Genomic DNA, 27017 nt, shown 5'->3' on the forward strand with positions numbered 1-27017 from the left:
TAAATCTACAGATAACCTAGCTCTTCATTGAAATGTTGATCTCCTAATTATACACAATGACACCCCGTTAATGCGGACGGTACTACTTCAGAGTAAACCGTCCAGATTAACTCATGTCCGGAACAGTGAATGAGTCTCCTTTGTATATATGAAAACGGTTCTTTCAGAATGTACAGAGAGGAAATTAAGGGTGTTTGGACAATCGATATTTCACTGTAATTTCACAAGTTGACCTGTTGTAGTAGTGAACAACATAAAAGCTACTTCAGACAAATATGTATTTTAAGAGATAAACGGTTCGGGTAATAGAGCCTCGTCCGCCATGCACGCGATGGTAAACCAGGGCCGTCAACACACTAATCGTCTTAATTATGTGAAAGAAGCGTGCAAAGCCATATCAAATCCAGCTCATTGTATCATCAATATGAATCAGCAGCGATAACCAACTACACTTAAGCCCTTATCCGGTCTACCTAAACAAATATTTGAATTCCTCTTCGCTGATTTCAGGGCTGTCAACTTCAATTTAATACCATCAGCCTATTGACTATCCTTTATGAAGATGTGCCTGGGCATATTTCACAATATCCCACGAGGCCATTTAGCATTTTCCGTCGATTGCTAACAGGAAGAAGTCATGTCTGACAGATTGATGGTGGCCTAGATATGATAAAACAATCACTTTACTGTTTCCTCTGTGAGGAGCTGGACGAGATACGGGGAGATATTAATGATATATTGCGATATTGCGGGGTTCCCCAGGACCGACCTGATATTTCCGGCTTGCTGTATACTGAACGAAAAATACACTTTATGTTTCCGGTGAAATTGATAAAACATTTATGCGTGTGATCAATATATTGACGTGGGGATATCGACAGCTGACTTTTGATACTTCATTATATAGGTATGAATACACAATGCCATTTAGAAAGGGGTCAAATGTAACAAATTATATATTTGGGATATTAAGATTCAGATACAGATTCTCGTACTATTTTGGGGTTGAGTCCCGCCCGGGATTCAAACCCACACCTGCCAGAGTGAGGCACCTAATCGCCAGCACACTAAGTCAGCGATCTAACCCAACTCAGCCACCGAGACTTCCACAAAATGAAAGTCCGACAACTGGTAGCCTAGATCACGTACTTAGAGTACCCCTCTGACAAGTGGAAATTGGCACGGCTCCCGTGACCGAAAGCTATGAATACACAGATTCTCGCACTTTTCTGACTTTGTTTGCTGGCGATTAGATGTCTCAAGTGTGGGTTCGAATCCCGGATGGGACTCAACCCAAAAAAAGTACGAGAATCTGTACTTCACTAAGAAAGTGTTATCCCAAATATAACATTTGTTACATTCCTTGTGTAGGGTATTCCTAACGTCTATCAACATAACCATGCTTGTCCAAGGTGTATGAACGTATTCACTTTTTTCTCGTTCACCAAACGGGACAGCATGTATACATTTTTCTTATGCTATTTCTATATTTTAGTCACATTTGACGGAAAATTGTGGAGATTTAGGAATTTGTCAACGCTCTATCTGGTGGAAATAATCAACTACTAGATGCTAACGGAAAAGCGTGTAACACTTGGATGGTGCATTTTCATCGCGCCCTAACTCCGTGGATCGATGCTCATGCTGTCAATCACTGGATAGTCTGGACCAGACTCGATTGTTAACAGACCGCCGCCATATAGCTGGAATATTGCTGTGTGTGGCGTTAAACAACAAAAGAACACACAAACATTTACATGTTTTGGTAAGTTAGTGAATGAGGAAAACGCATTTACTTCCAGCTTATTCGGATGTACGTGTGGGCAATGACCGAAAACCATCGCAACTATCCGACCCCTAAAGATCCCGGGTAAAATAGGTCTTCGGCAACCCATGCTTGCCGTAAGGGGCGACAATGCTTGTAAGAGGCAGCAAACGGGATCGGGCAGTCATGCTCGCTGACTTGGTTGATGCATGTCATCGTATTCCATGCATGATCGATGCTCATGATGTTAATCACTGGATTGTCTGGTCCAGACTCGATTATTAACAGACCACCGCCATATAGCTGGAATATTGCTGAGTGCGTCGTTAAACGACAAACAAACAACCAAACATCGGTGCTATCCAATTTATTATGACTCAAGCCACTTCAGTGTATTTGTACTTATAGCAGAACCATTGCACAAGAAGACAAGATGTCCGCCTTCCGCCTGCTCGTTGGCGGAGAGCTGAAAACTTGAAAAAGTCCGCATTTTGACTGTGTTTCTAAACAATGCCAAGCAACAATGATGAGAGAACCTGCTGCACGAGGAACCAGGAAGAAATTGCAGAACCCATGATGCCGCCGCCGCTCCCGGGGTGAACACAACCGGGGAGTACACGTGGGGCTTGGTTTGTTTGTAATTAGACGAACCTGTATTCGGCAGTAGTGAATGTGTAAATACGTGCGTACTTTATTTTGAGCTATGGTTTGCGCACGGACATGTTTTTGTGCTGACTGGTTTGTTTGTTATGTTTGTTTGTTGTTTAACGCCGCACTCAGCAATATTCCAGCTATATGATGGCGGTCTGAAATAATCAAGTCTGGACCAGACAAACCATGACGAGCATCGATCTACGCAATTTGGATACGATGACATGCATCAACCAAGTCTGATCCCTGGAACTCATAGGTCGCCTCTTACGGCAAGCATGGGTTGATGAAGACCAATTCTAACCCGAATCAAAGCGGGAGCCAGTTACTGACAATTGATTGCAACTGAATCATGGCATTTCATGGCATACTAGTCCGAAATCAGTATACGTCGGTAAGGTGAAGGGTGGACCATTTGATTTCTAGGTGTCTTATTAAAACCAAAACACTGCTCATAATTTTGCATAAATAAATCAGCCTTCATTTGTTTGAAAAAAATCCCATCTCATCCTCAATATGGCCATCTTCATCAACAGAGTATTTCGTGAGCAAAGCCATAATCTTTGACATCGAGACAGTATGCCCGTAACACTTATTCATAAATAATCATGTCAAATCTTACATTTCGAGAGGCCATATCATAGAAGTCACTGTGTCGTATCCTTGGACAAGGTTATTGACTCCACTTGTCCAACTCTAACTCTCTCTCTCTCTCTCTCTCTCTCTCTCTCTCTCTCTCTCTCTCTCTCTCTCTCTCTATATATATATATATATATATGTGTGTGTGTGTGTGTGTGTGTGTGTGTGTGTGTGTGTGTGTGTGTGTGTGTGTGTGTGTAATTTTATGCAATAAAATAATACCAATATCATTGCAAGTTCTGCCATGAATAAGGACAAATATGGAGGTATTGTGTCCACAGTTCGGAAGGTGGGGTCGATTGTTCAGTATTCGATCAACCATCAAGATTGAAATCAACACTTGAAACTCCCGGGCCTTTAATCCTTCAGAATATCAGTCAGAAAGCCCATCACGGGAATCAATGCACCCCCCGGCTCGACGACGAGAAGAGCGAGTGAGTGAATAAGTGAGTGAGTGTGTAAGGTTTTACGCTGCTTTGCGCAATATTCCAGCAATATCACGGCGAGGGACACCAGAAATGGGCTTCACACATTGTACCCATGTCGGGAATCGAACCCGGGTCTTCGGCGTGAGACGACAAGAAGAAGATGTGATACATCGGATCACAAGACATTTGATTCATGCCCATTCTTCCAGAGGGCCTGTGCTAACTGACCTTTGATATAAGGGCGATCTAGTCGTGCTCTGATTTGACGGTCAAGATGAACCCACAAGTGTTCTGTAAGTGATACGTTTGGTGGTTGTGTTGACCAGGGAGAGATGTTGAATGCGGCCTTGTGCTATCTTGTTGAAACAGGGGTCTGTCCTGTTCTGTTGCTAGAACAGCAGTACAACAGGGTAGAGAGATTGGTCACTTGAACGCTGCCCAGTGATGTTTCCTTCCAAAATCACCAGATCTGTCTTGACTTGACTACAAATTTTGTATTGACAGCACTAATGATGCCGCGTGCTAATGATGTCTAACTGACAGTGCGACATATTCTGCCACCTCCAAACGGTTCGACGTCATGAATACAACAACGTTCTCCTCGTCGGTAGTTGACACAAATTCTTCCATCTGCTCCGAAAAGCTGGAATCTACTCTCTCCAATGAACATGACTCTTTTCGTTTCTGTTCTACCAGCATTGCAGGGTCAGCGTTACATCTCGAAGTGGTCTCCAAGTTTGGGTATTGTACCGACACAGTCTTCTGGACACTGTCCAGCTACTATCAGGATGCCCCTCGCAGCCGATGACGTCACAGTAATAATGTCGTTCCTCAGATGGAGGATACGTAAGTAGCGTTTTCCTTCGTGGTGGTGACAAGATCTGACACCCCTAGGCCAGTCTCTTTTGGCCATGAGTCTGTTGACCGCCAATGTCATCGTTGACAGCCAAAACGCCTTGCGACGTGGTCATGCTTTCATACCAACAGCTTGTTCTCTCGGTTGTAGCGACACTGGTGTATAAGGCTTCCTCTTGGTGGTGTAAACATTGGTTGGTATTCCAGTTATATGACGGCGGTCTGTAAATAAACGAGTCTGGACCAGACAAGCCATTGATTAATATCATGAGCATCGATCCACGCAATTGGGATCGATGACATCCACCAACCAAGTCATCGAGCCTGACCACCCGATCCCGTTAATCGCCTTTTACGACAAGCATAGCCGCCTTTTACGGCAAGCATGGGATGCTGAAGACTTATTCTACTCCGGATCTTCACGGGTCGGTGGTGTTAACAGTCATCATTAGCATGAGCATAATGGTACATTGACCTCGTGGAACAACACGGCTTCAGTGAGTTTTCCACTACATTTAAACTTGATATGCTCACGCAGTTCCCCAAGCAGAGCAGCACAATATTATGCATAAACGGTCTGACCTGAAAGAGCCCACCAGTATGCTTCCTTTGGAATCCAAGAAAAACGAAGCAACCATGTCAGCGGATGGAATTGACTTTGCCCTCTTCGGAGGACGTCTTTGACTGTACCATCTGACTCATAGTGGTGAACCCGAGACTCGTCCGTGGTAACAAATCCTTCTCAACGGGGTCTGCTTCTATAACGACGTAAATTCTCACGAAAGATGATTCAAGCTTGAGCGTACTGAAACCTTTGCAACCATCGTGCATATATATGGTCCCTGTGTTGAATGTTTGTCCAAAGGCTGGTCCCTTTTTTTAATGTCTGCCCTTAAGAAAGTCACTGTGTTTAAAGTCTGTCTTAAGCATGATCCCTGTGTTGAACATCTGTCCAAAAGATGGTCACTGTGTTGAATGTGTCCAAAAGCTGGTCCCTTTTTTTAATGTCTGCTCTTAAGACAGTCACTGTGTTGAATGTCTGTCTTAAGCATGATCCCTGTGTTGAATGCCTGTCCAAAGGATGGTCACTGTGTTGAACATCTGTCCAAAGGATGGTCACTGTGTTGAATGTCTGTCCAAAAGCTGGTCCCAGTGTTGAATGTCTGTCATTTGACTGCTATCTGTGTTGAATGTCTGTCATTAGGCTGGTCCCTGTGTTGAATGTCTGTCCAAAGGCTGGTCCCTTATTTTAAAATGTCTGCCCTAAAGAAAGTCACTGTTTTGAATATCTGTCTTAAGCATGATCCCTGTCTTGAAAGCATGTCCAAAGGCTGGTCCCAGTGTTGAATGTCTGTCATTGGACTGGTATCTGTGTTGAATGACTGTCAGTGCGCTGGTCCCTGTGTTGAATGTCTGTCCAAAGGCTGGTCCCTGTGTGTATATCTGTCCAAGGGCTGGTCCCTGTGTGTATATCTGTTCAAGGGCTGGTCCCTGTGTGTATATCTGTTCAAGGGCTGGTCCCTGTGTGTATATGTGTCCAAGGGCTGGTCCCTGTGTGTATATTTGTCCAAGAGCTGGTCCCTGTGTGTATGTCTGTCCAAGGGCTGGTCCCTGTGTGTATATTTGTCCAAGGGCTGGTCCCTGTATGTCTGTCCAAGGGCTGGTCCCTGTGTGTATATCTGTTCAAGGGCTGGTCCCTGTGTGTATATGTGTCCAAGGGCTGGTCCCTGTGTGTGTCTGTCCAAGGGCTGGTCCCTGTGTGTATATTTGTCCAAAGGCTGGTCCCTGTGTGTATGTCTGTCCAAGGGCTGGTCCCTGTGTGTATGTCTGTCCAAGGGCTGGTCCCTGTGTGTATATCTGTTCAGGGGCTGGTCCCTGTGTGTATATGTGTCCAAGGGCTGGTCCCTGTGTGTGTCTGTCGAAGGGCTGGTCCCTGTGTGTATGTCTGTCCAAAGGCTGGTCCCTGTGTGTATATCTGTCCAAGGGCTGGTCCCTGTGTGTATGTCTGTCCAAGGACTGGTCCCTGTGTGTATGTCTGGCCAAGGGCTGGTCCCTGTGTGTATGTCTGTCCAAGGACTGGTCCCTGTGTGTATATCTGTCCAAGGACTGGTCCCTGTGTGTATGTCTGTCCAAGGACTGATCCCTGTGTGTATATCTGTTCAAGGGCTGGTCCCTGTGTGTATATGTGTCCAAGGGCTTGTCCCTGTGTGTGTCTGTCCAAGGGCTGGTCCCTGTGTGTATATTTGTCCAAAGGCTGGTCCCTGTGTGTATGTCTGTCCAAGGCCTGGTCCCTGTGTGTATGTCTGTCCAAGGGCTGGTCCCTGTTTGTATATCTGTTCAAGGGCTGGTCCCTGTGTGTATATGTGTCCAAGGGCTGGTCCCTGTGTGTGTCTGTCGAAGGGCTGGTCCCTGTGTGTATGTCTGTCCAAAGGCTGGTCCCTGTGTGTATATCTGTTCAAGGGCTGGTCCCTGTGTGTATGTCTTTCCAAGGACTGGTCCCTGTGTGTATGTCTGTCCAAGGGCTGGTCCCTGTGTGTATGTCTGTCCAAGGACTGGTCCCTGTGTGTATATCTGTCCAAGGACTGGTCCCTGTGTGTATGTCTGTCCAAGGACTGGTCCCTGTGTGTATATCTGTCCAAGGACTGGTCCCTGTGTGTATATCTGTCCAAGGACTGGTCCCTGTGTGTATGTCTGTCCAAGGGCTGGTCCCTGTGTGTATATTTGTCCAAGGGCTGGTCCCTGTGTGTATATCTGTCCAAGGACTGGTCCCTGTGTGTATGTCTGTCCAAGGGCTGGTCCCTGTGTGTATATCTGTCCAAGCGCTGGTCCCTGTGTGTATGTCTGTCCAAGGGCTGGTCCCTGTGTGTATATCTGTTCAAGGGCTGGTCCCTGTGTGTATATGTGTCCAAGGGCTGGTCCCTGTGTGTGTCTGTCCAAGGGCTGGTACCTGTGTGTATATTTGTCCAAAGGCTGGTCCCTGTGTGTATGTCTGTCCAAGGGCTGGTCCCTGTGTGTATGTCTGTCCAAAGGCTGGTCCCTGTGTGTATATCTGTTCAAGGGCTGGTCCCTGTGTGTATATCTGTTCAAGGGCTGGTCCCTGTGTGTATATGTGTCCAAGGGCTGGTCCCTGTGTGTATGTCTGTCCAAGGACTGGTCCCTGTGTGTATGTCTGTCCAAGGACTGGTCCCTGTGAGTATGTCTGTCCAAGGGCTGGTCCCTGTGTGTATGTCAGTCCAAGGGCTGGTCCCTGTGTGTATGTCTGTCCAAGGGCTGGTCCCTGTGTGTATATCTGTCCAAGGACTGGTCCCTGTGTGTATGTCTGTCCAAGGGCTGGTCCCTGTGTGTATGTCAGTCAAAGGGCTGGTCCCTGTGTGTATGTCTGTCCAAAGGCTGGTCCCTGTGTGTATGTCTGTCCAAAGGCTGGTCCCTGTGTGAATGTCATTAGGCTTGTCCCTGAGTGATGAATGTTTGTTCTAAGGCTGTTGCATCTGTGAAGTTTCAGAAGCTCAAGGTGAAAGAAGGAGTATGCATTCACACTGTTCTTAGCAATATTAGAGCAGTATCTCAGCAGGGGTACTAAGAATGGGTGTTACCCATCATGTAGAGAACTGAACCCAGGCCTTTAGCATGACAAGCGGCTGTTCACTCACTACACATCTCTACAACCTTGCAAACATCACTTTCTGTTGGCACTGGCAAAAAAGATCCTAGGCTGTTCACCTTGATTGAACCGTTATGGGACTTCAGGTCAATGTCCACTCACAGGGCCCTGTTCCACAAAGCGATCTCAGCGCTACCACTGTCTTAAGCTACGATCGCTTTGTGGAACGGGGCCCTGAGTTTATCCTGCTTTTGTTTGTTGTTTAATGCCGCACTCAGCAATATTCCAGCTATATGATGGCGGTCTGTAAATAATCAAGTCTGGACCAGACAATCCAGTGATTGACATCACGAGCATCGATGCATGCAATTGGGATACAGACAAGTCAGCAAGTTTGACTACCCGATCCCGTTAGTTGCCTCTTACAAGCATCGTCGCCTTTTATCGCAAGCTTGGGTTGCTAAAAACTCAATCTACCTTGGATCTTCATGGGTGGAGTTTATCCTGCACGTTTATCCTGCAAGTGTATTAGCTTACATGATTGCTGTACTTGCCTCTGACACAAGATTGGGCACAAAAACAACAAGTATTTTTTGGTGATTGTTTATTTAGTACATACAAATGTGACAGATGACAAGGGAATATAACATCATAATGTACAGTGGGAACTAGAGTAGCTTCAGACGCTTCTCCATCAACACATGGGGTTGACCTACGACCTCAGCCTCATTTGGGTCTGAAATGAAAAGACACATTATGAATTATACTACACATATTACTTCACTTAGAAAACATAACCAATAAAATTAGAAATAAACAAATGTTAGGAATAAAAAAGAGTGAGTGAGTGAGTTTAGAATTAAAGTCACATCGGCAGTATCTAAGCCATATTGTGACTAGAATAAATGAGACATTAATATAATAGCTATAAAGTGAAATAGAAAAAACTCCAACAGTCCTAAAGTCACCATCCAAAACGATTAAGGTATTCATAAGAAAAGTAGAAATTACCCACATTTTATATCCGGTATTGTAAATATCTCCTTAAATCTCCAAAATCTTAATCTACAGCAGACCAATTCTAACCCAGAATCCGCATTGGGTTCTACAGCAGAAGAGTGATCTTGAAACTAAATAGTGTCTTATTCCACATTCAGCAATATTCCTGCAATATCACAGTGGACCGACACTGGAAACGGCCTACACCCATTTACCCATAAAACCCGGGTCTTGACGAGTCAACGCTTGACCCACTGGGCTAACCCTGTCCACTATTGTGAGTGAGTGAGCGAGTTTGATTTTACACTGCTTTTAGCAATATTCCAGCAATATCACGCCAGATATGGGGCACCAGAAATGGGCTTCACACATTGTACCCATGTTGGGAATCAAACCCGAGTCTTTGGCATGACGAGCGAATGCTTTAACCACTAGGCCAACCCCCCATTGAGAGCTTAAAAGATGTTTGCCTTGTCTATAATTTCCCAGACATATGAGGTGAGTTGACATGGGGTTTAACGTCAGGTCCAAGATTATTGCACTTATATAGCAACGTGCATGCACGTGTGTGTGTGTGTGAGCTGCTGCTTGTACTAGTCTGGACTGATGCCGATATATAGTGCTAGCTCACTGAGATACCATGTCGCTTTTTTACATGAATACTCCACTCAGACACAGTGTACTGACTCCGAGCCGACCAGTCCTTGTTTTAGCCCCTTAATGCTGAGCTCCAGACAGGGCAACAACAAGTACCATCTTTTAACGTCTTTTAGTAAGATCCAACCCTGGAGCTTCCGCTCTTCGGGCGGACGCTCTACCACTAGACCACGGAGGCAGTCTCCCCAGACCAATGAACCACTAGAGTGTGTACTCACTATTAAGAATGTCACCAAAGTCAATAAGATCATCTCTCCCTGTCAGGGTGTCTTCCAGCAGGTTTGAGCTGCTCAGACATGGCAGTCTCTGAAACTACAATCATACGACAAACTGATTATTTTGTCACACTGGACCCTATTCCACAAAGCTCTCTAAGGTGTCATTTTATGTTTTGTTCAACGCTGCATTCCACAAAGCAGTATTCCAGCTATATGACGGTGGTCTGTAAATAATTGAATCTGAACCAGAAAATCCGGTGATTGACATCATGAGCATCGATCCACGCAATTGGGATACGATGACATGCATCAACCACGTCAATGAGTCTGACCACCCGATCCCGTTAGTCGCCTCTTACAACAAACAAGGTCGCCTTTTACGGCAAGCATGGGTTGCAGAAGACCTATTCTACCCCGGATCTTTATGGCCTTTTTTATTTTGAGTGAGTGAGGGGGGGGGGACAGAAGACCTATACACACTACTTGTCAATTACCAGTTGAGCAAAATGTAGAGCATAAATGTAAGCTATACTCCAAACTGCACACACGTTAAAGTTAAATGTCACTATTAAATCTTTTCAGTTATAACCTGTGACACAATCACATGAACAGAGTCCTTTGGGCAAGGTATGCCAGATTTGTCCATTCATGTTTTGGCTTTCCTTTCTAAAGTTACACAATAACTGTGAGATGACCCACCCTAGATGTGACATTTCTCTCCATCTGAAGGCGGAGTGGGGCATGGAGACCTTGCATGTTCCTCAGCATCGCCATGTCCATCTGACGCTGGTTATCCAGCCACTGTAACAAGGAGACATACAAATATAATAATATGCCTGACAGTGGGTGGGTTCTGAGTGAGTGAGTGAGTGAGTGGCGAGTGAGTGAGTGAGTGAGTGAGTGAGTGAGTGAGTGAGTGAGCCTCATCACTCTGGTATATTTCAGAGGGCATTATTATAAAGTTGATAAGGAAATAATATATGCTCACTGCCAAATGCTAACCATAGAAACATATAGAGAAGTATGTAAGTTAAGAAGAGATGTTTCCAAAGTGAACCAATTGGTAACAAAACAAACAATCAGTCAAGTGTTACAACAGCGTGTCTATATACTTATCAAGGTATGTGGCACGTGTTTTCCAAACATTACACGTTAATCCTGCACAAGACAAATGGTGCATCTCGAGTCATGGTTCTATGATGTGATGCGTTCATGAGGGTCAGTTCACAGAACACACCATTATGTTCATTTAAGCATCAAACCAATCTAATATCTCTTGAATATGAGAAAGTCTTCATATATTAACCAACATGTATTGTATTCATGTTTCTTTTGGCAGTAAGAATAAAAAAATGCCAATATTTTAAATTTGTCCTCGTGGACCTTGTTGATGAATAGATTAAAATAATGACCAATCTTAAGATTCCTAAATAGTTAAAAGAGTTAAAAACTTCCTTATATGTAAAAATCAATACATTTAACATCATTCATATAAAGGTATCTGAGTATAGCATTACTAACAACTCATCACTTTCAAAGACTGCTGACTTCTCTGTAAAGTTACGCATGCTAGAAAAATGGCAAAAATACTCACATTAGACTCTGAGTGTTCCAAAGGATGTCTGCTGACAGTAGCTGCCTTAGCACTCTGGAACCTGGAATTCATGCATAAGAGCTCTCTTGGAATACAAATAACATGAGGCACCGGTTTTACACTATCAATGTGTGAATAAGTGAGTGAGTTTGGTCTAAGGCCACTTTTAGCAAAATTCCAGAAATATCACAGCCGTGGACACAAGAAATGAGTATCACCCATTATTTGTTAGTTTGTTGTTTAACTTTAATGCCTCACTCAGCAATATTCCAGCTATATGACGGCGGTCTGTAAATAATCAAGTCTAGACCAGACAATCCAGTGATAGTTGCATAGTTGCCTTTTATGGCAAACATGGGTTTCTGAAGACCTATTCTACCCCGGATCTTCACGGGTCACACAATGACATTGCACCCATATGGGAAATGGAACAGACTCCAGTCAGTCCACGGTAATAATATCCAGGGAGGACTGGTGACAGTTCACTTCCCTAGTATTATATAAAGATGACAAAACATTTTTACAGTTTGTGTTGAGAACATTTGCCCTTTTCCAGTGTTTCACTCAGAAACTTTAAAAGGCGTTGGCATGTTTGACTCAAATTCATAAGAGGGCGATGTGAAATGGGTTTGAAAACCACATTCATGAACATGAAGTAATGAACGATTTCACTGGATTGTTTGATCCTGACTCGATTATTTACAGGCCACCGTCACATAGCTGGAATATTCTCGAGTTCAGTGTTAATCAACACATAAAACACAAAAACATTAAAAAATTCAAAGTTGGTCAGAATGAAAGGGGGTTTTCCAGGTGTCTAAGCAAAACGCTGATGGTGTCTGACCATGAGAAGGTTGGTTGGTTGGTTAGTTTGTTGTTTAACGCTGCACTCAGCAATATTCCAGCTATATGACGGCAGTCGGTAAATAATCGAGTCTGGACCAGACAATCCAGTGATGAATATCATGAGCATCGATCCACGCAATTGGGATAGATGACATGCATCAACCAAGTCAGTGAGCCTGACCACCCCATCCCGTTTACGGCAAGCATGGGTTGCTGAAGATCTATTCTACCCCGGATCTTCACGGGTCGACCATGAGAAGGACCTACCCATTGATCATGACATCTGGGATCCCATAGGGTCCAACTGGGAGTTCTACAGGCCTGATGCCTTCAGTCTGGGGGCGAAGAGATGGGTAGCCAAGACTCTGAAATACACAACATTAAGTATGGAATGGACATTAATAATTAACAGACTGCATCCAAACCTTCAGTCTACACCAAAACCTTTTAAGTCTACAAGCCTTGGCCCCGTTCCACGAAGCGATTGTAGCACTATGACTGTCGTAAGTCTTTGTTAAAGTATAGGATCACTTTGAGGATTGGGGCCCTAAACTTATCCTTCTGTTTTTTTCCCACCAGTAGATTTTAATAATTTACCTATCACTAATTAAATATCACTATTATCAGTCTGCAACTTTTATCACTAGTCCGAAGCCACAGTCTAGTCTATGTGATAACATTTAATAGACTCTACTGAAAATGCTGTTAGAGCCATGTTAGGGTTAGTAGATTCAAATGTTTGGGCACAGACCAAAATATGAAAAGGTGCTATCCAGATGAATAGAAATGATCATACTAGACATGTTGGACTTAAGTCACAGACATACTTATCACATAAAATTAATTAAGCTTCTGAATATTTGTTCATATTTATATCCTCCATGTGTTCAGCTCATGTCATTCTTTGCTGTGACTAGCCTGTTGAGCATATTTACCAGTCAGGTATGGTTATTCTTATAAGGGACTTGTTATTTGGTTTTAAGACTGTATCATCTTTAGCTGACCCCCCTTCCCATCCACACAACCCCCATTTATGTTACATTTTTTCATCACTATACTCCCAACCCCGCTCCAACCCCCAATACATGTAACATTTTCCCACGACACCCACTCCCTGTATTAAATTATCAGTTCCTATAGTGTTCATAAAGTTTTTTACTTGACAACCACCACGTCACATTCAAAACTATTGCAATTATATAGCAATGTGTGTGTGAGTGTGTGAGTGAGTGAGTGAGTGAGTGAGTGAGTGAGTGAGTGTGTGAGTGTGTGTGTGTGTGTGTGTGTGTGTGTGTGTGTGTGTGTGTGTGTGTGTGTGTGTGTGCGTGTACTAGTCCAGACTAATGCCGATTTCATAGTGCTAGCTCACTGAGATGCATGATGAAGCAGTTTAACATGAATTTCCCACTCAGACACAGTATACTGACTCTGAGCTGATCAGTCCTTGTTTCAGCCCCTTAATGCCCAGCACCAGGCAGGGTAACAACAAGAACCATATTTTAACATCTTTTGGAATGACGTTGCTAGGGATCAAAACCAGACCTTCCGCTCACCGGGCAGACGTTTTACCACAAGACCACAGAGGCTGTCAATACGAATATAAGAAGATTTCATTGACGGGGGTCAAATTGTTATGTCATGTGTAATATCCTGAATCATTAAATGCAAGCATAGCTGAGAAGATGAATAATTTCCTCTCCATTGTACTACCGATATAGATAATAGGACGGATAGTGAGATCGTCATCAACATCCGCGATGTTGTTCTTCATCCTGGCATTATTCACGTGATGTAGAGGTGACCAATAGACGTTTTATCTGACAATTTGTATTGACTAAGGTGCAGGGTTTTACCTGGACTTACAAAACTGGGGTCATAACACCCCAATAATTATTTTTAAAGGTCCTGTAAATTAACACGCCCTGTTGAGGAAGCATGAACAATAATCTATGCAAAAACAACAAAACTGCAACATTGTGCAATACTCTAAATCTTTTTCATTTTACTATTGTGAGCAGTGTTTCCACAATAACAGATCACTGTATATATCACCTGTACAGTGTGTGTGCTTAAATGTCTTCAGTCGATCTTTTGTGGATTTTTTCTGTAATTTCAAGCTTCGAACCATTAATACAATGTCATGAAGACTTAAGACTCCACTATTCGGACCTGATCTTTTCAAGTAGAATTTATTCTTTTCACAGGAGTGGTCATGAGTGCAGCTAACTAGACTCCGGCAAGTTAGTGGTACAAGTTACAGACAGTGAGTCTACCAGCCCACACGTCCTTCCGTACCTCAGACTGCTGCTACAAATAGGTTATCATAAGTAACGTTTGCTAGACAGAAGTTCCACTACTCTCAGGCTTCAAACCAACAAACTCCCACCAACTGATCACAATACGGAAGTATATCCTGTGCAGCCAAAGTTCAACAATCTCAATAAAATTGTGTACAACCACATTTCCACAAACTCTCAATTCTTGCACAAGTCTCAGTTCTTACACACAGGTCACACTAGAGACATGACAGGAAGTGACCTTATCAATGAGATCGAAGCTATCAAGAGGTCAGAGTTGTGCGTCTTTCATTGATGTCACACTAGCGCCTGTTATGCATTTCCTACAGGTCACAAGGCATAGAGATATCATCTGTGACTGACTTCCCCTATGCCCTTTCTAGGACACTATTGGACTCTGTCTGAACTATTTGCATACAGCTTGATTTGTGGGCGGTAACTTCCTCACAGGTTAGAATATGATTAAAAAACATTTTCTTTTTGCATTAAGATAATCAGGGTGCCTAACAGTTTGCACCCTTGAAGACAGCACCTGACTTTGTTTCTCTGAGAGACCACATGTATATCTTATAAGATACAATTATTTTTGCAAGCTATGAGTATATTTTTCTGTTTAACAGAACATAAAGAGCAATATTTTGCCGATGTTTCACCCTTTCTTGAATATATTACAGTAGTGATGCAGCGTTAGAAATTGGCACTAGTCCTATAGTCCTTGCCAAACTGCCCAATAGTTAAGGTATCATAAGGACCAGTAGAAATTGGCCATTTATAAGGGTTTTGCTATATGTTATCATTGTAAGGACTACTGGACTAAAAATATTACTTTCTACCGCTGATATATAATTCGGGCAAATCTTGTGTGAATTTTAAAATTTCATTTCATTTCTATTAAAAACTTTCTGAATATCTGGTCTCATATTTTAAAATAAAAATGTCTCATTTCAATCAATAGTTCATTTCAGAAAAAGCTTGAGTGTCAAAACCAGTTAATAGAAAAAACCTAGATCAGAATTTAAGTCTTAAAACTATGTACATTGAACAACGTAGGAATGGCATAAATTAATAAATGACAAAATTGTTCATTAAAAAATAAGTAAGACCCATTTTTCCAAAAAATGTTCCATGTGTGAAATGAAACAAGATTAAAATATCAATTAACACAAGCAAGTGTGTATCGCATATCGTATCATTTGGGAATAGCAATGATGCATACATATACTGGTGAATCGTGACATCCCTATAAAACAGATGAAGGTATGACTAGCCAGTACATTTTCCAGGAATATACACTGTTCTTAATTCACTATAATTGTTAATGTTGCCTATGAGCATAAAGTGGAAAACACTGTCTTCACTCTTCAAAGGGAAAACTATAGTTGTCAGATGAAATTCACTTTACCAAACCGTAAGGTCACAGTATCCTGATTGGAACGGAGTAAGAGATAAACAGACATCTTTACACTCACTCATGACAGATAATTCTCCACTAAGAACAGATGCATGAAGAGGTAAGTTAGACGTACATAAGCTATACCATGTATTGTAATTACTCATGCCATGTTTGTAGGAATCAATCTCTGTTCTCTCAAACACTAAACGCTTTTATTTTTTTACATTTCCAACTCTGCTCCATCTATGCATATGTGTAATTTATATATGCGTTGCATACCTAGTGTTTTTACTGGTTGTGTTAGCATATTGATCCAATTGAAAATACACTATATCTGCGTTAAATGGAAGGGTGGTCAGTTTCAACCAGTACGTTACAAAGTAGTCAAAAGTAAAAATATTAATAGTGTATCTATACCACATTCACCAAGGATATTACAATTTTGAGTGCAAGCTTACCCTAATTATCAACCTCATTATAATCAGATCTTAGAGCTTGAACCGCGACACAAAGATCTGAGGGCGACATCCCATTGGAGGTCATGTCAGAACGACCTTTTACGAACTTTGACTGAACAATGAAATGACCTACAAGAAGTTGACATTAGTCAATCAGAAAGCAGCTTTCCAGAGTTTTACGGTACTAGTTTCTAACAGGCAACTGACATTTGAACAATAGTGATTCAAAATTTGAATAATGAACAAAAAAAAAATTCTGTAATGTCTAATAGATAGCCAAGATAGTATGGCAGAACTTCCCATGGACTATGGAAATTATCTTCAGTTTTAAATGTTTATCCCATTTCAATTCAAGCAAGAGATAGACGATGATTTGACAATGAGTTTGACGGAATCAGTCATATAGGCCCAAACTGTCCTTATCCCATGTTAAACTTTTCGTGGTTGCATGATAAGAAAACACATTCCGACTGTCACCCTCCCAATCTGGTAAGCTGCAGTGCTGGTCGGATGAAAGACCGTTCTGACATGACCCTAATGGGATGTCCTGGGAACTAAGATCTGATTCTTATGAGATTGCCCCAAACATTTACGTGCACCTAAACATGATAAATGAAGTTTTCAATACAATTGTATGCCCTGTAACCCTATATTTCTGAATCATTTAACGAGATTGGCATTATATGAGTGTCTAAGAGGGTTTCAGATTCGTTCATTTTCAAGGACATTGACCACTTATCATCTAAATTGTCTAAAGGGATTTTTTTCAAACTTGTTGAAGACATAGAATGTCTTTTCAAAAAATGATATGATGAAGAAGGCAGGGATGAATTTATTTATTTTTTTAAAATAGACTGAAAATTAGCCTGGGATCTTGGGGACTCTATGATTTATGAGTATATTGTAATGGTATGTATTACAAAAGTGACCAAAAGCGATTTTTCCGCAGACATTTCTCTCCCTGAAAAAGTCCTTAAGACATTTGTGTCTAGCCAAATCACTCGTCAAATACCTTAAAATATACATTACCTGCTAGATGTTCACATTTTAAAAAGTATGATAACACTACTAGATAGGATTACTACACGAGCAGCTTGTCTGCGCTATGGACTTGGCAATGTCATGTGCTTGAAATTCCAATTTGCCGTAACAAGTCTTCCAGAAAATAGTTTTTGAGCTCCCATTGCAAGTGTTACTTATCATCATTCACACTACTGAAGTGCTTTCGAAGTACAAGTGAAATCAACATTTTTTCCTTGTCACCAAAATTTTTAGTTTCATCTGTCCTATTTTTAAGAGAGGGGACACTTTTTCAGTTACTAATTTAAAAAATCCACAATTTTACTTATCTGAACATGATGAAAATAAAAAGCTGAACATTTTTTTCTTTTGAAAACATTTTTATCTATGTGCAGCAAGCAATATTTTGTTGGTAAAAACCTGAAAACAATTTCTTTTTACGGGAATGAATTATTATTTTAACAAATATCCCAGCCTCCCCTTTTTCAAAATGGTTGGTCAGCACAGACATATACAGGGTCCAGTTCCACAAAGCAATCTCAGTCCCAAAAAATAAGGTTTACGATTATTGAGCTAAGATCGGGAATTAGGACCAGGGTTAATCGACTCAAGTACCTGTAGCATTAATTCAGGGTATTAAAGGTCAAAGCCATACATGTATGCTCTTTAAAGTAGAGAGTGTACGGAAATAATTTGGAATCTGAAACATATCTACAGAGAGCTATACATACCATGTTTTACTAATTATAGCAAGGAAGGGGAAGTGTGAAGCAGGGATCCATTTCAAGCCATAGTGTGAATCAAATTACAATCATTGTATTTTTTATTTAACATATTACAACAACAAAATTAAAACACTTGGTAAAGTTGCCATCAATAACACATACATAATTGCTTCTTTACTGAAATCTTTTAACAGAAATTCAAAAATATTTCCATAAAAAAATAATGAGTTTGAGTTACATGAAAAACACTTAATTAAATTACATTCAAGCAACTTCATTAAAAAAATTCTTATCATTTGAATATTTCATTGCATCATACTGTGCATTACATGTTCATCATTTTCCACATGTTTGTTATTTTAATTGGTATGAAAGTTGTTTGTTGTTTAACGCTGCACTCAGCAATATTCAAGCTATATGATGGCGGTCTGTAAATAATTGAGTTTGGACCAAACAATCCAGTCATTGACTTCATGAGCATCGATCCACGCAATTGGGATGGATGACATGCATCAACCACATCAATGAGTCTGACCACCCGATCCCATTAGTCGCCTCTTACGACAAGCACTGTCGCCTTTTACGGCAAGCATGGGTTGCTGAAGACCTATTCTACCCTGGATCTTTACGGCTTTTTTATTTTGAGCATCCCCAGACCAACTTCTACTTCTGGTAAGTAATTTTTATAAGCCCCCTTTACGTTTTGTCTTGTGTATTTTCAGACTTTTTTTACAGAACACAGCAATGCACATGGGGTATATTATTGCCCAGTAACTATTATCAAAACATTTTTAGTTTCATTAACGTTTGAACTAAGGTTGAGAAATGAGTTCACGACAACTCGATCTCAGAAAACAAACTTAACTTGAATGTGAATTTATTCCCTCTCTCCCTCTCTTCGTCAATTTTGTAAGTGCCTGGGTCACTTATTACGGTAATTAGGGTACAGGAACATCAAAATTTCAATACATACCAGTAATGAGTGAGTGAGTTGGGTTTAATGCCACTTTTAACAGTATTCCAGTTATATCAGGCATGTCAGCTTAATGTGGTCGGAAAGCCCGAAGTGATGCACGTCTCAGACGTTTACCATTCAAGTGAAACCCATGCGCACAGGTATGGTGCTGACAAACTAGAAACATAATCGGGGCAAACTGGGATTTGAACCCACAATCATAGGTTTCAGGTGTGCCCAAGGGATGCAACTCTGCACAGCAAATCTCAGCACCTTAGACTACTGGGCCACCCGTGCCCCCTATACCAGTAATGATGAAACGAAGTATTTCTATTTATTGTGTATGAATATGAGAGTAGGACTAGTAGGAGAGACAAATTCTTTTTTACAAATCAATAATATTTTTAAGAATCCCACTAATAACCATGTAAACAAAATACAACATCAAATTAAGAAAATATTTTCAGGTTGTAATGATATTTGTATCAATATTCCACTTACTACCAGTAAATTGTCATACAACACGACAGCATGATTAGTGACAAAACCAACTTTTGTCAGTTTGCAAGGAACACTCATATGTGTCCCTCCTGCCTGAGACAGGGAAAGTTTAGCAGTGAGGATATTGTGGCTCCAGATAAGCTGGTGGGCCTTAAGTAGACCTCCGGCAGCCTACATCCGCCCTCTTACCATTGCTCTGTAATTAGTGAACACACTGTGCATTACCACTCTCACTAAGATTGTGTCAAAGTCCTGGGTTATCGCCATATCTTAGAATTTATTACTATGAGACTTTAATGAAAATATCTTAACCAGCAAATGCCAAAACAACACTGTCATTTCAGACATAATCTGACATGTGTAATAGGAATGTAACAATATGAATCATAATATTGATGTACTGCAATAGTAAGTGTCATAATACGTATCGCAAAACTTATTGACAAGTATTGATCTTGATCAATACTTTCACGTCTACTTATATTTCATATGTTTCAGTGAATACATTACAATGGCCTTATATTTTTTAAGTTGGTTTACAAGACTGCCCGACTAAACAAAAATGAAATTAGAAAAACGATAAAATGACTTCTGTCAATATATATTTTAACAGACTCATTTTACAATTAGGTGAAATGAAACAAAAACCATGAGATTTTATCACCGCTGATCATAACATTTGGTGAATAATACACATAAAAATCTTTATTCTAACAAAAATATACACAATAAATTATCTTTGGGTATCTTGCCATGTTAAAACTAGCATCAGTACTAATCTGGAAGTTGCAAATTTTTATTTAATTTTCTTCGGCCACTTACATTGAATTTTAGGCCCTTTTTTGGTTGTAAATACAATAAATATAAATTAGAAGGTCTGAGGTGAGACCCGTAACTAAGCAACACCAGAAACCTAACAACCCTGTGTGGTACAGCAGTCATCTTCTACACTGGTTTCTAATTCCAATCACCCATGCTCAATTGTTGTATGAACATGATAAAGTATCTGTGATTTAAAACCTTTTTTGTCAGCAAAATGGAGTTTGTTTCTTTGTTGTTTAATGCCACACTCAGCAATATTGCAGCTATATGACGGCAGTCTGTAAATAATCAAGTCGTATGCCAGACAATCCAGTGATAGACATCATGAGCATTGATCCACGCAATTCAGATCGATGACATGCTTCAACCAAGTCAGCGAGCCTGATCACCCAAACACGTAAGTCGCCTTTTACAACAAGCATGGGTTGCTGAAGACCTATTCTACCATTGTGTCTAGTAGAGATCAAACAAGACCAGTAGATTTTTTGTATGTGCTGGCCCTTTGGACCACTGACAAATTTTGATCAGTGCTAAACACTGTATCAGGTAGTGAAAAAAGTATTTGCTACCAGAGTTTGGCATCTTTTCAGAGACATGTGTACACAGCAATGTATCACAATTATCGTGATCTTCATATGCATCATCGCAATAATCATGATATAGTTTTTAAGTATCAGTGCTCACATCTAATGTGCGAACAGGTTTACTTCTTCACATGGTTTCACCAAACATTATACCTGTTTACAGAGGTTCACCAAATTTATAAAAACTGAGAGTATTGAGCAAGTTTATAAGAGCCATGCATGTGTATTACTTCTTAGTCCACACTAAAAAAAGAAGACTTAAGTTCATTGGAACCTGTTATATAAAAAAAACCATATAATTTTTTTTCCATTACCTTGACTACAGTTTCTTTGGTGGTTTATCATCTTCCTGATGTAAGGGTGTTAACAGACTAAAAAGTCCAGTTTGCCAAGGCTGGAATTTCATGACGCGATTTTGTTTGGACTAAGCATAAACTCGTTAGTCCAGCCAAAATATATCTCCATAACTTCAGCATAGTTCGACAAGGGTGGAAACTGGACTTTTACAGTCCGTTAACTCCCGTGCCTCAGGAAGACGATGGTTAATAGGAACTAAAAGTGACTGCCAAAAAGACAATGTGACAAATACAACACATCAAATGTTTAAATCAAATTACTACTGGTTGTCACTATCGGCAAAAACAAAAAACTAAAGAGCATGTGTCCAACATTGAAAAAAACAAACCCTTTCTTGATTATTTTTTTAAAGCCATAACCCCTGGTTAGGAGTATCAAACATCATTTTTGTAGGATTTGGGTTAGGGTGAGATTTAGGGTTAGATAGGTTGGGTAAGATTGTCTTACCCAGGCAAACTTTGAAACAGGGATTACGGGCCTAAATCTTTCCAAAACTAAAACCATAAAATGAACTTTTGAATAACACTAATGAAATAGATTGAAAACATTTGTAATATCTTGGTTCACGTTTTCAATTCTCATTTCAATCCAAAATGGCAGGCATATTATTTAGTTTCTGAGTAACAAACCATGAATATGACGATCAGACATTCGTGGTCCCTCGGAGTTTCATCATTGTTCATTTATTATTGATTCATCTACAAAACAAGTGACATTCAGAAAATCTTGAAATCTGAACCAATATTCCTATGCACATTCATGAATTGACGGTGACTGGGTTTTTGTTACAGGCAGCTACAACTCACCAATGTCAGGTGTGAGTCAGCTGATCAGGACTGACTAACCAATGCCAATAAATTCAATTCCACCAGGATTTGGTCTCATAGTCATATCGATACAAAATTATCCATTTCACAATTTGTTTTTGAGGAATTAATTAGATCCATGTCCAGAGAGAGAAAAGCCATTGTAATTTCATTTGCTGGGTCTCCTATCACCAATTATCACTAACATGACTCCGAACATTAGTAGCATACATGATAAATCAATTTGATTTCAAAGCTTAATCATAACAAACACTGACAGCTGCAGTTATATATCATAACGTAATCAAGAACCTATTCGTCACATCTTAATAACCAAAACCCCCTATCATTATTTATTCCTTTCACTTCATATTGAGACATTCAAATAGTGAATACGTTTCTTTTTGCCGTCCTGATATCAAAAAACAAAGTAAGATATCAACATGACCTAAATAACGCATCTAAGTTATTATCAAAATAGAACTTTTCTTCATTTTCATTTTGTTGGCAGATGAAATAATAGCACGAAAATAGGATACATTCACACTCAAATGTGCTTTGTCACACTGCGATTGGTAATTATTTTTCGCAGATTCCGACATATTTCATTTTTTGTGGATTAATAAGGAAAGGGGTAAGTCATTAAACATCTAAAATAATCAAGCATTGAGACGTTAAATCAAGAAATAACAACGACGAAAACAAAATTTTGTTCAGCCTACTCACCATGTTGATTTCTAGATGTTATACCGACATGGGTTTTACAAGCGTTGATACAATTGGTTTACATGTATAAAGAAACGGCGATTCTTATTGGTCGTAAGTTAGGGTTTGCTAATATTGAACCTATTGATCATACTCCCTCTGATTTGTGTTAATAATTACACTTTACTAGATATACCAACTAATACAACAATACAAAATAATGTTCTGTTTATGTATGATACTAATACCGCCGATTGTAATACGCACGTGATGTGTAGTTGATGCTAATAGCCTTCAAGGCGAATTCGTTTCGTGTTTACTAGGACGTAGGTTGGGGAGGGCACTAGATTAACGTAACTGCGATGTTCAGCTGAACTCAGCCAGGGCACTTCAGTATGAAAGCTCCTCTTTCACCAGTGAAGTCATCAGTGGTAGTGGATATTACTACGATTTACTAGCCAAGCCCTTATGGCGCAGTTTCATTCATTGGATTTGTGTGCATGACACCCGTTTCTTCATGGATATACTGTGTTTTCACACCTGGAGTAATTCTTGCAAGCAAAATGTGTCTTTGTAAACGTGATACCTTGTGTTGATGATATGCCAGACAAACCAAAGCTTATTCAAGTAACTATGAGCGGAAAGATTTTGCTAGTGGGGATCCTGTATACACTGTCTTGTACAGTCTGTGGTAGGTATTTTTGATGATTTGCCTATACTGCTTATTTTCTGTGACAACTCCGATGTTAACCGTGCACCTCTATAAACAGAAGCTTCTGTAACCACTCTGTCAAAGAAAACAATGCACTCAATTATGATGGACTTTTCCCCAAAATATTTCATTGTCCTAATTAAAAGCAACATATTTCATTTGAAAAAAGTCAGGAAAATATCTATCATGGTTTTCCTAAAATTCTAATTAAATTGTAGGAAAATTAATTTTCCCTTTTCCAATGATTGCTAACGTAAATATTGAAGAAAAATCACCTGATAAAATGAAAAACAAAAATAAACAGATTTTAATGGTTTTTAAAAATTTTGTTTCATGATGAAAGGTTTTACTGAAGAAAAGAGTGTCTTCTGTCTTTTAATTTGATTCTTAAAAAAATACTTTTCATCACGCTATATCGGGTTGCTTGGTAGAACTAAACACCATTTACCTTACTCACACATCCCCATGTACACAGAGGTGTGGCTCAGTGTGTCACTGCAGGATTGCAGGAGACAGTACCAGAGGCACTAAGGTCACAGGTCTCTGAAGCAGATTAATCATCTTGCTAATTAGCAATCAATTTGTAAATTGGTCCTAATTGGACTTAACAGTATAAGGTTTTGTATGGGCCTTGTATGGTCTGATGGTCACTCACTGATGAGTTTTATTTTAACAAATGAAATTATTTGCATTTTCAGTTTTGTGACAGTTATTTTTTATGTTTTTAAGTAGGTAAAGTTGCGGTTTTGAGTTTCAGCGAAATTTAAATTGTCTAAAAGTTTGTTATGAAATAATACCAAATAAATGTTAATGTGTAAATATTTATGCAGCTTGGACTTAAAAAAATATATGTTTCACAATATGACACATCCTGCTTTATGTAAACAAGCCATCATTGTGATGAATATGCTTGGCCCAGTTGGCAGAGGCCCTTAAAATAGATATTTATTGATAGGTTGACAACAACAAATTTACATGAAGAGATTGCTTGAACTGTGTCCAACTGAAGCATTATATTCATGACTAGACACAGCAAGTGGTAACATTGTGTGACATGACTGATTGTATGATCATAGTCAGATGATGTTTATGGGAAATGGGGTAGCATAGTGGTTAAAGCGTTCACTTGTCATACAGAAGACCCAGGTTCGATTTCCCGCATGGTTACTATGTGTGAAACCCATTTCTGGTGTCCCCGCTGTTATGTTGCTGGATTAATTTACAAGCAGCATAATACCATACTCACTCTCTCACTCACTCACTCACTGATGGTGCCGTAAGAGGCGACTATGCTTGTTGTAAGAGGTGACTAACGGGATCAGGTGGTCGGACTTGGTTGATGGATGTCATCGGATCCCAATTGCATGGATCGATGCTCATGATATCAATCACTGGATTGTCTGGTCCAGACTTGATTATTTAACAGACTGCCATCATATGGCTGGAATATTGCAGAGTGAGGCGTTAAACAACAAACAAACAAACAAACAAACAAACAAAACTCACTGATGGTGAGGATCATTGCTTGTGCTGTCAACCATGTACCTAAAGTGCTTGTCGTAAAAGGCGACTATGCTTGTCGTAAGAGGCGACTAACGGGATCGGGTGGTCAGACTCGCTCACTTTGTTGATGCATGTCATTGATCCTCGATGCTAATGATGTCAATCACAAGATTGTCTGGTCCAAACTCGATTATTTACAGACCGCCGTCATAAAGGTGGAATATTGATGAGTGCTGCATTAAAACAAACAAACAAACAAACAAACAAACCTTAAGTATGGTTGTTTTGATATAGCTGTGGTATTGTCAACTCAAAATAGACCTGGGCAAGACAAAGCATAAATTGTTTCCCTACTCCTTTTTTTCAGGAGCAATACACATAATATGATGCATCACATTGTCTTATAAATGCATCACCATGTGTTAAAAGCGTGACACAAAATGATGTTTGTCTGAAACAAAACCCCAGTCCCGTCTCAAGATAGCATGACTGATTAGTGTTTTATGGTAGCGAGGTTCCCTCACTTCCCTATACATGTAGTGGCATGGAAGGGGACCCAGGCATTGTTATAAGTATACTGGGTGAAAACATGTTAGGCCACTAGCCCCAGCCTACAAACTTGCCCGGAGGATTGAGGACGATTAAAAATTAAATGATGGTAGTTCTCATTGACTTGTAACACTTGAGGTCTGAGATCTGAATCAGTTCTCTCGTCTTCAGTTTTCTACCAATTGGAACGGAATAATGTAAAACTGACAGAAAATGTAAACATAGTTAATATTTGTGTCTCATTCATGTAGGGGGGCGGTCGGGTAGCCTAGTGGTTAAAGCGTTCGCTCACGACACCGAAGACCCGAGTTCGATTCCCCACATGGGTACAATGTGTGAAGCCCATTTCTTGTGGCCCCCGCCGTGATATTGCTGGAATGTTGCTAAAAGCGGCGTAAAACCATACTCACTCACTCACTCACTCATGTAGGACAAGCTACAAACTCTGAGGACTAGAAAAATAGGGTCTACGCTAGTCCTTTGGACTAGTCTTTACAGTCTTTTCGCTAGTCCTTTGGACTAGTCTCTACACTAGCCTTTGCACTGGCCTTTACACTGGCCTTTATGCTAGTCCTTTGGACTAGTCTTAAAGAAAACCAAATTTCTGAACACATGGCAGCAAATTCCATATATAATAAAATATAATAAAATGTTAAGAATGGACAACCCAAACCCTGGTCATGTATTTTTGACTCCTATCAAAACACGATGTACTTTTACCAGGATCAATAAAAAAAAGAAAAGAAAAAAAAGAATGGACCACCCCCCACCCCTTTAAAAATGTCTAGATCCCACCTGCACACAAACACAGGTGACAGTCTGGGAAGGGAATATTGGTAGACCTCAATTTTGAGGTTTATGTTACACTCATTTTGGTCTTTAAGTTTGGCATTAAACGAGTAGCCGTCAGTTTATTAATCTGTGTATGTTTTTCTTTAGCATGTTCCCCGGAAGCAGTGTGACACCAATATTAGTGCCAGAAACAGGAGACACCACATTACGTGGTGCGACATTCACGTCAGCGTTATTTCATTGTAAAAACAGTATTTCCTCTTTTATCAGTACTTATAATGTACGAGAGTCTTCATAGGCATTTCGATGTTGAATGTAATGATGACAAGGAGTATAATGATTACCAACTTTTTCGACCTGCGTATCTTTTAAGGGGGCAGTGGGGTAGCCTAGTGGTTAAAGTAGTGCCTGAGTTCAATTCCCCACATGGGTGCATTGTGTGAAGCCCATTTATGGTGTCCCTTGCTGTGATATTGCTGGAATAGTGCTAAAATCGGCGTAAAACCAAACTCAGAACATTTCAGGACTACTTCTTGGCCTTTCAGGTGATGATTGGTAAGCAGTAGCTCTGAAACGGGTGTGTAT

The 27017-nt window shown here is 40.4% G+C and overlaps 2 protein-coding genes across 2 annotated transcripts in view; one reads left to right on the forward strand and one right to left on the reverse strand.

Moving 5' to 3' along the window:
• Positions 1-8539: 8539 nt before the first annotated feature.
• LOC139450157 (proteasome maturation protein-like) lies at positions 8540-22986 on the reverse strand. The gene is made up of 6 exons (XM_071231825.1): positions 22898-22986; positions 12521-12618; positions 11408-11468; positions 10513-10614; positions 9814-9907; positions 8540-8675 (listed from the first exon to the last, which is right to left on the reverse strand). The coding sequence occupies exons 1-6, from the start codon at positions 22898-22900 to the stop codon at positions 8608-8610; spliced, it is 426 nt and encodes a 141-aa protein (XP_071087926.1). The 5' UTR covers positions 22901-22986; the 3' UTR covers positions 8540-8607.
• Positions 22987-23266: 280 nt separating this feature from the next.
• The window catches only part of LOC139450156 (vascular endothelial growth factor receptor 1-like), an 89283-nt gene continuing 85532 nt past the window's right edge, over positions 23267-27017 (forward strand). Inside the window, exon 1 of the mRNA XM_071231824.1 lies at positions 23267-23567. Within this exon, the coding sequence (XP_071087925.1) occupies positions 23477-23567 (91 nt within the window). The 5' untranslated portion in view covers positions 23267-23476. The remainder of the gene's footprint in view (positions 23568-27017) is intronic.

This window comes from Haliotis cracherodii, unplaced genomic scaffold, assembly GCF_022045235.1.
Source record: "Haliotis cracherodii isolate W230 unplaced genomic scaffold, xgHalCrac1.p SCAF_8, whole genome shotgun sequence".
Lineage (NCBI taxonomy): Eukaryota > Metazoa > Mollusca > Gastropoda > Lepetellida > Haliotidae > Haliotis > Haliotis cracherodii.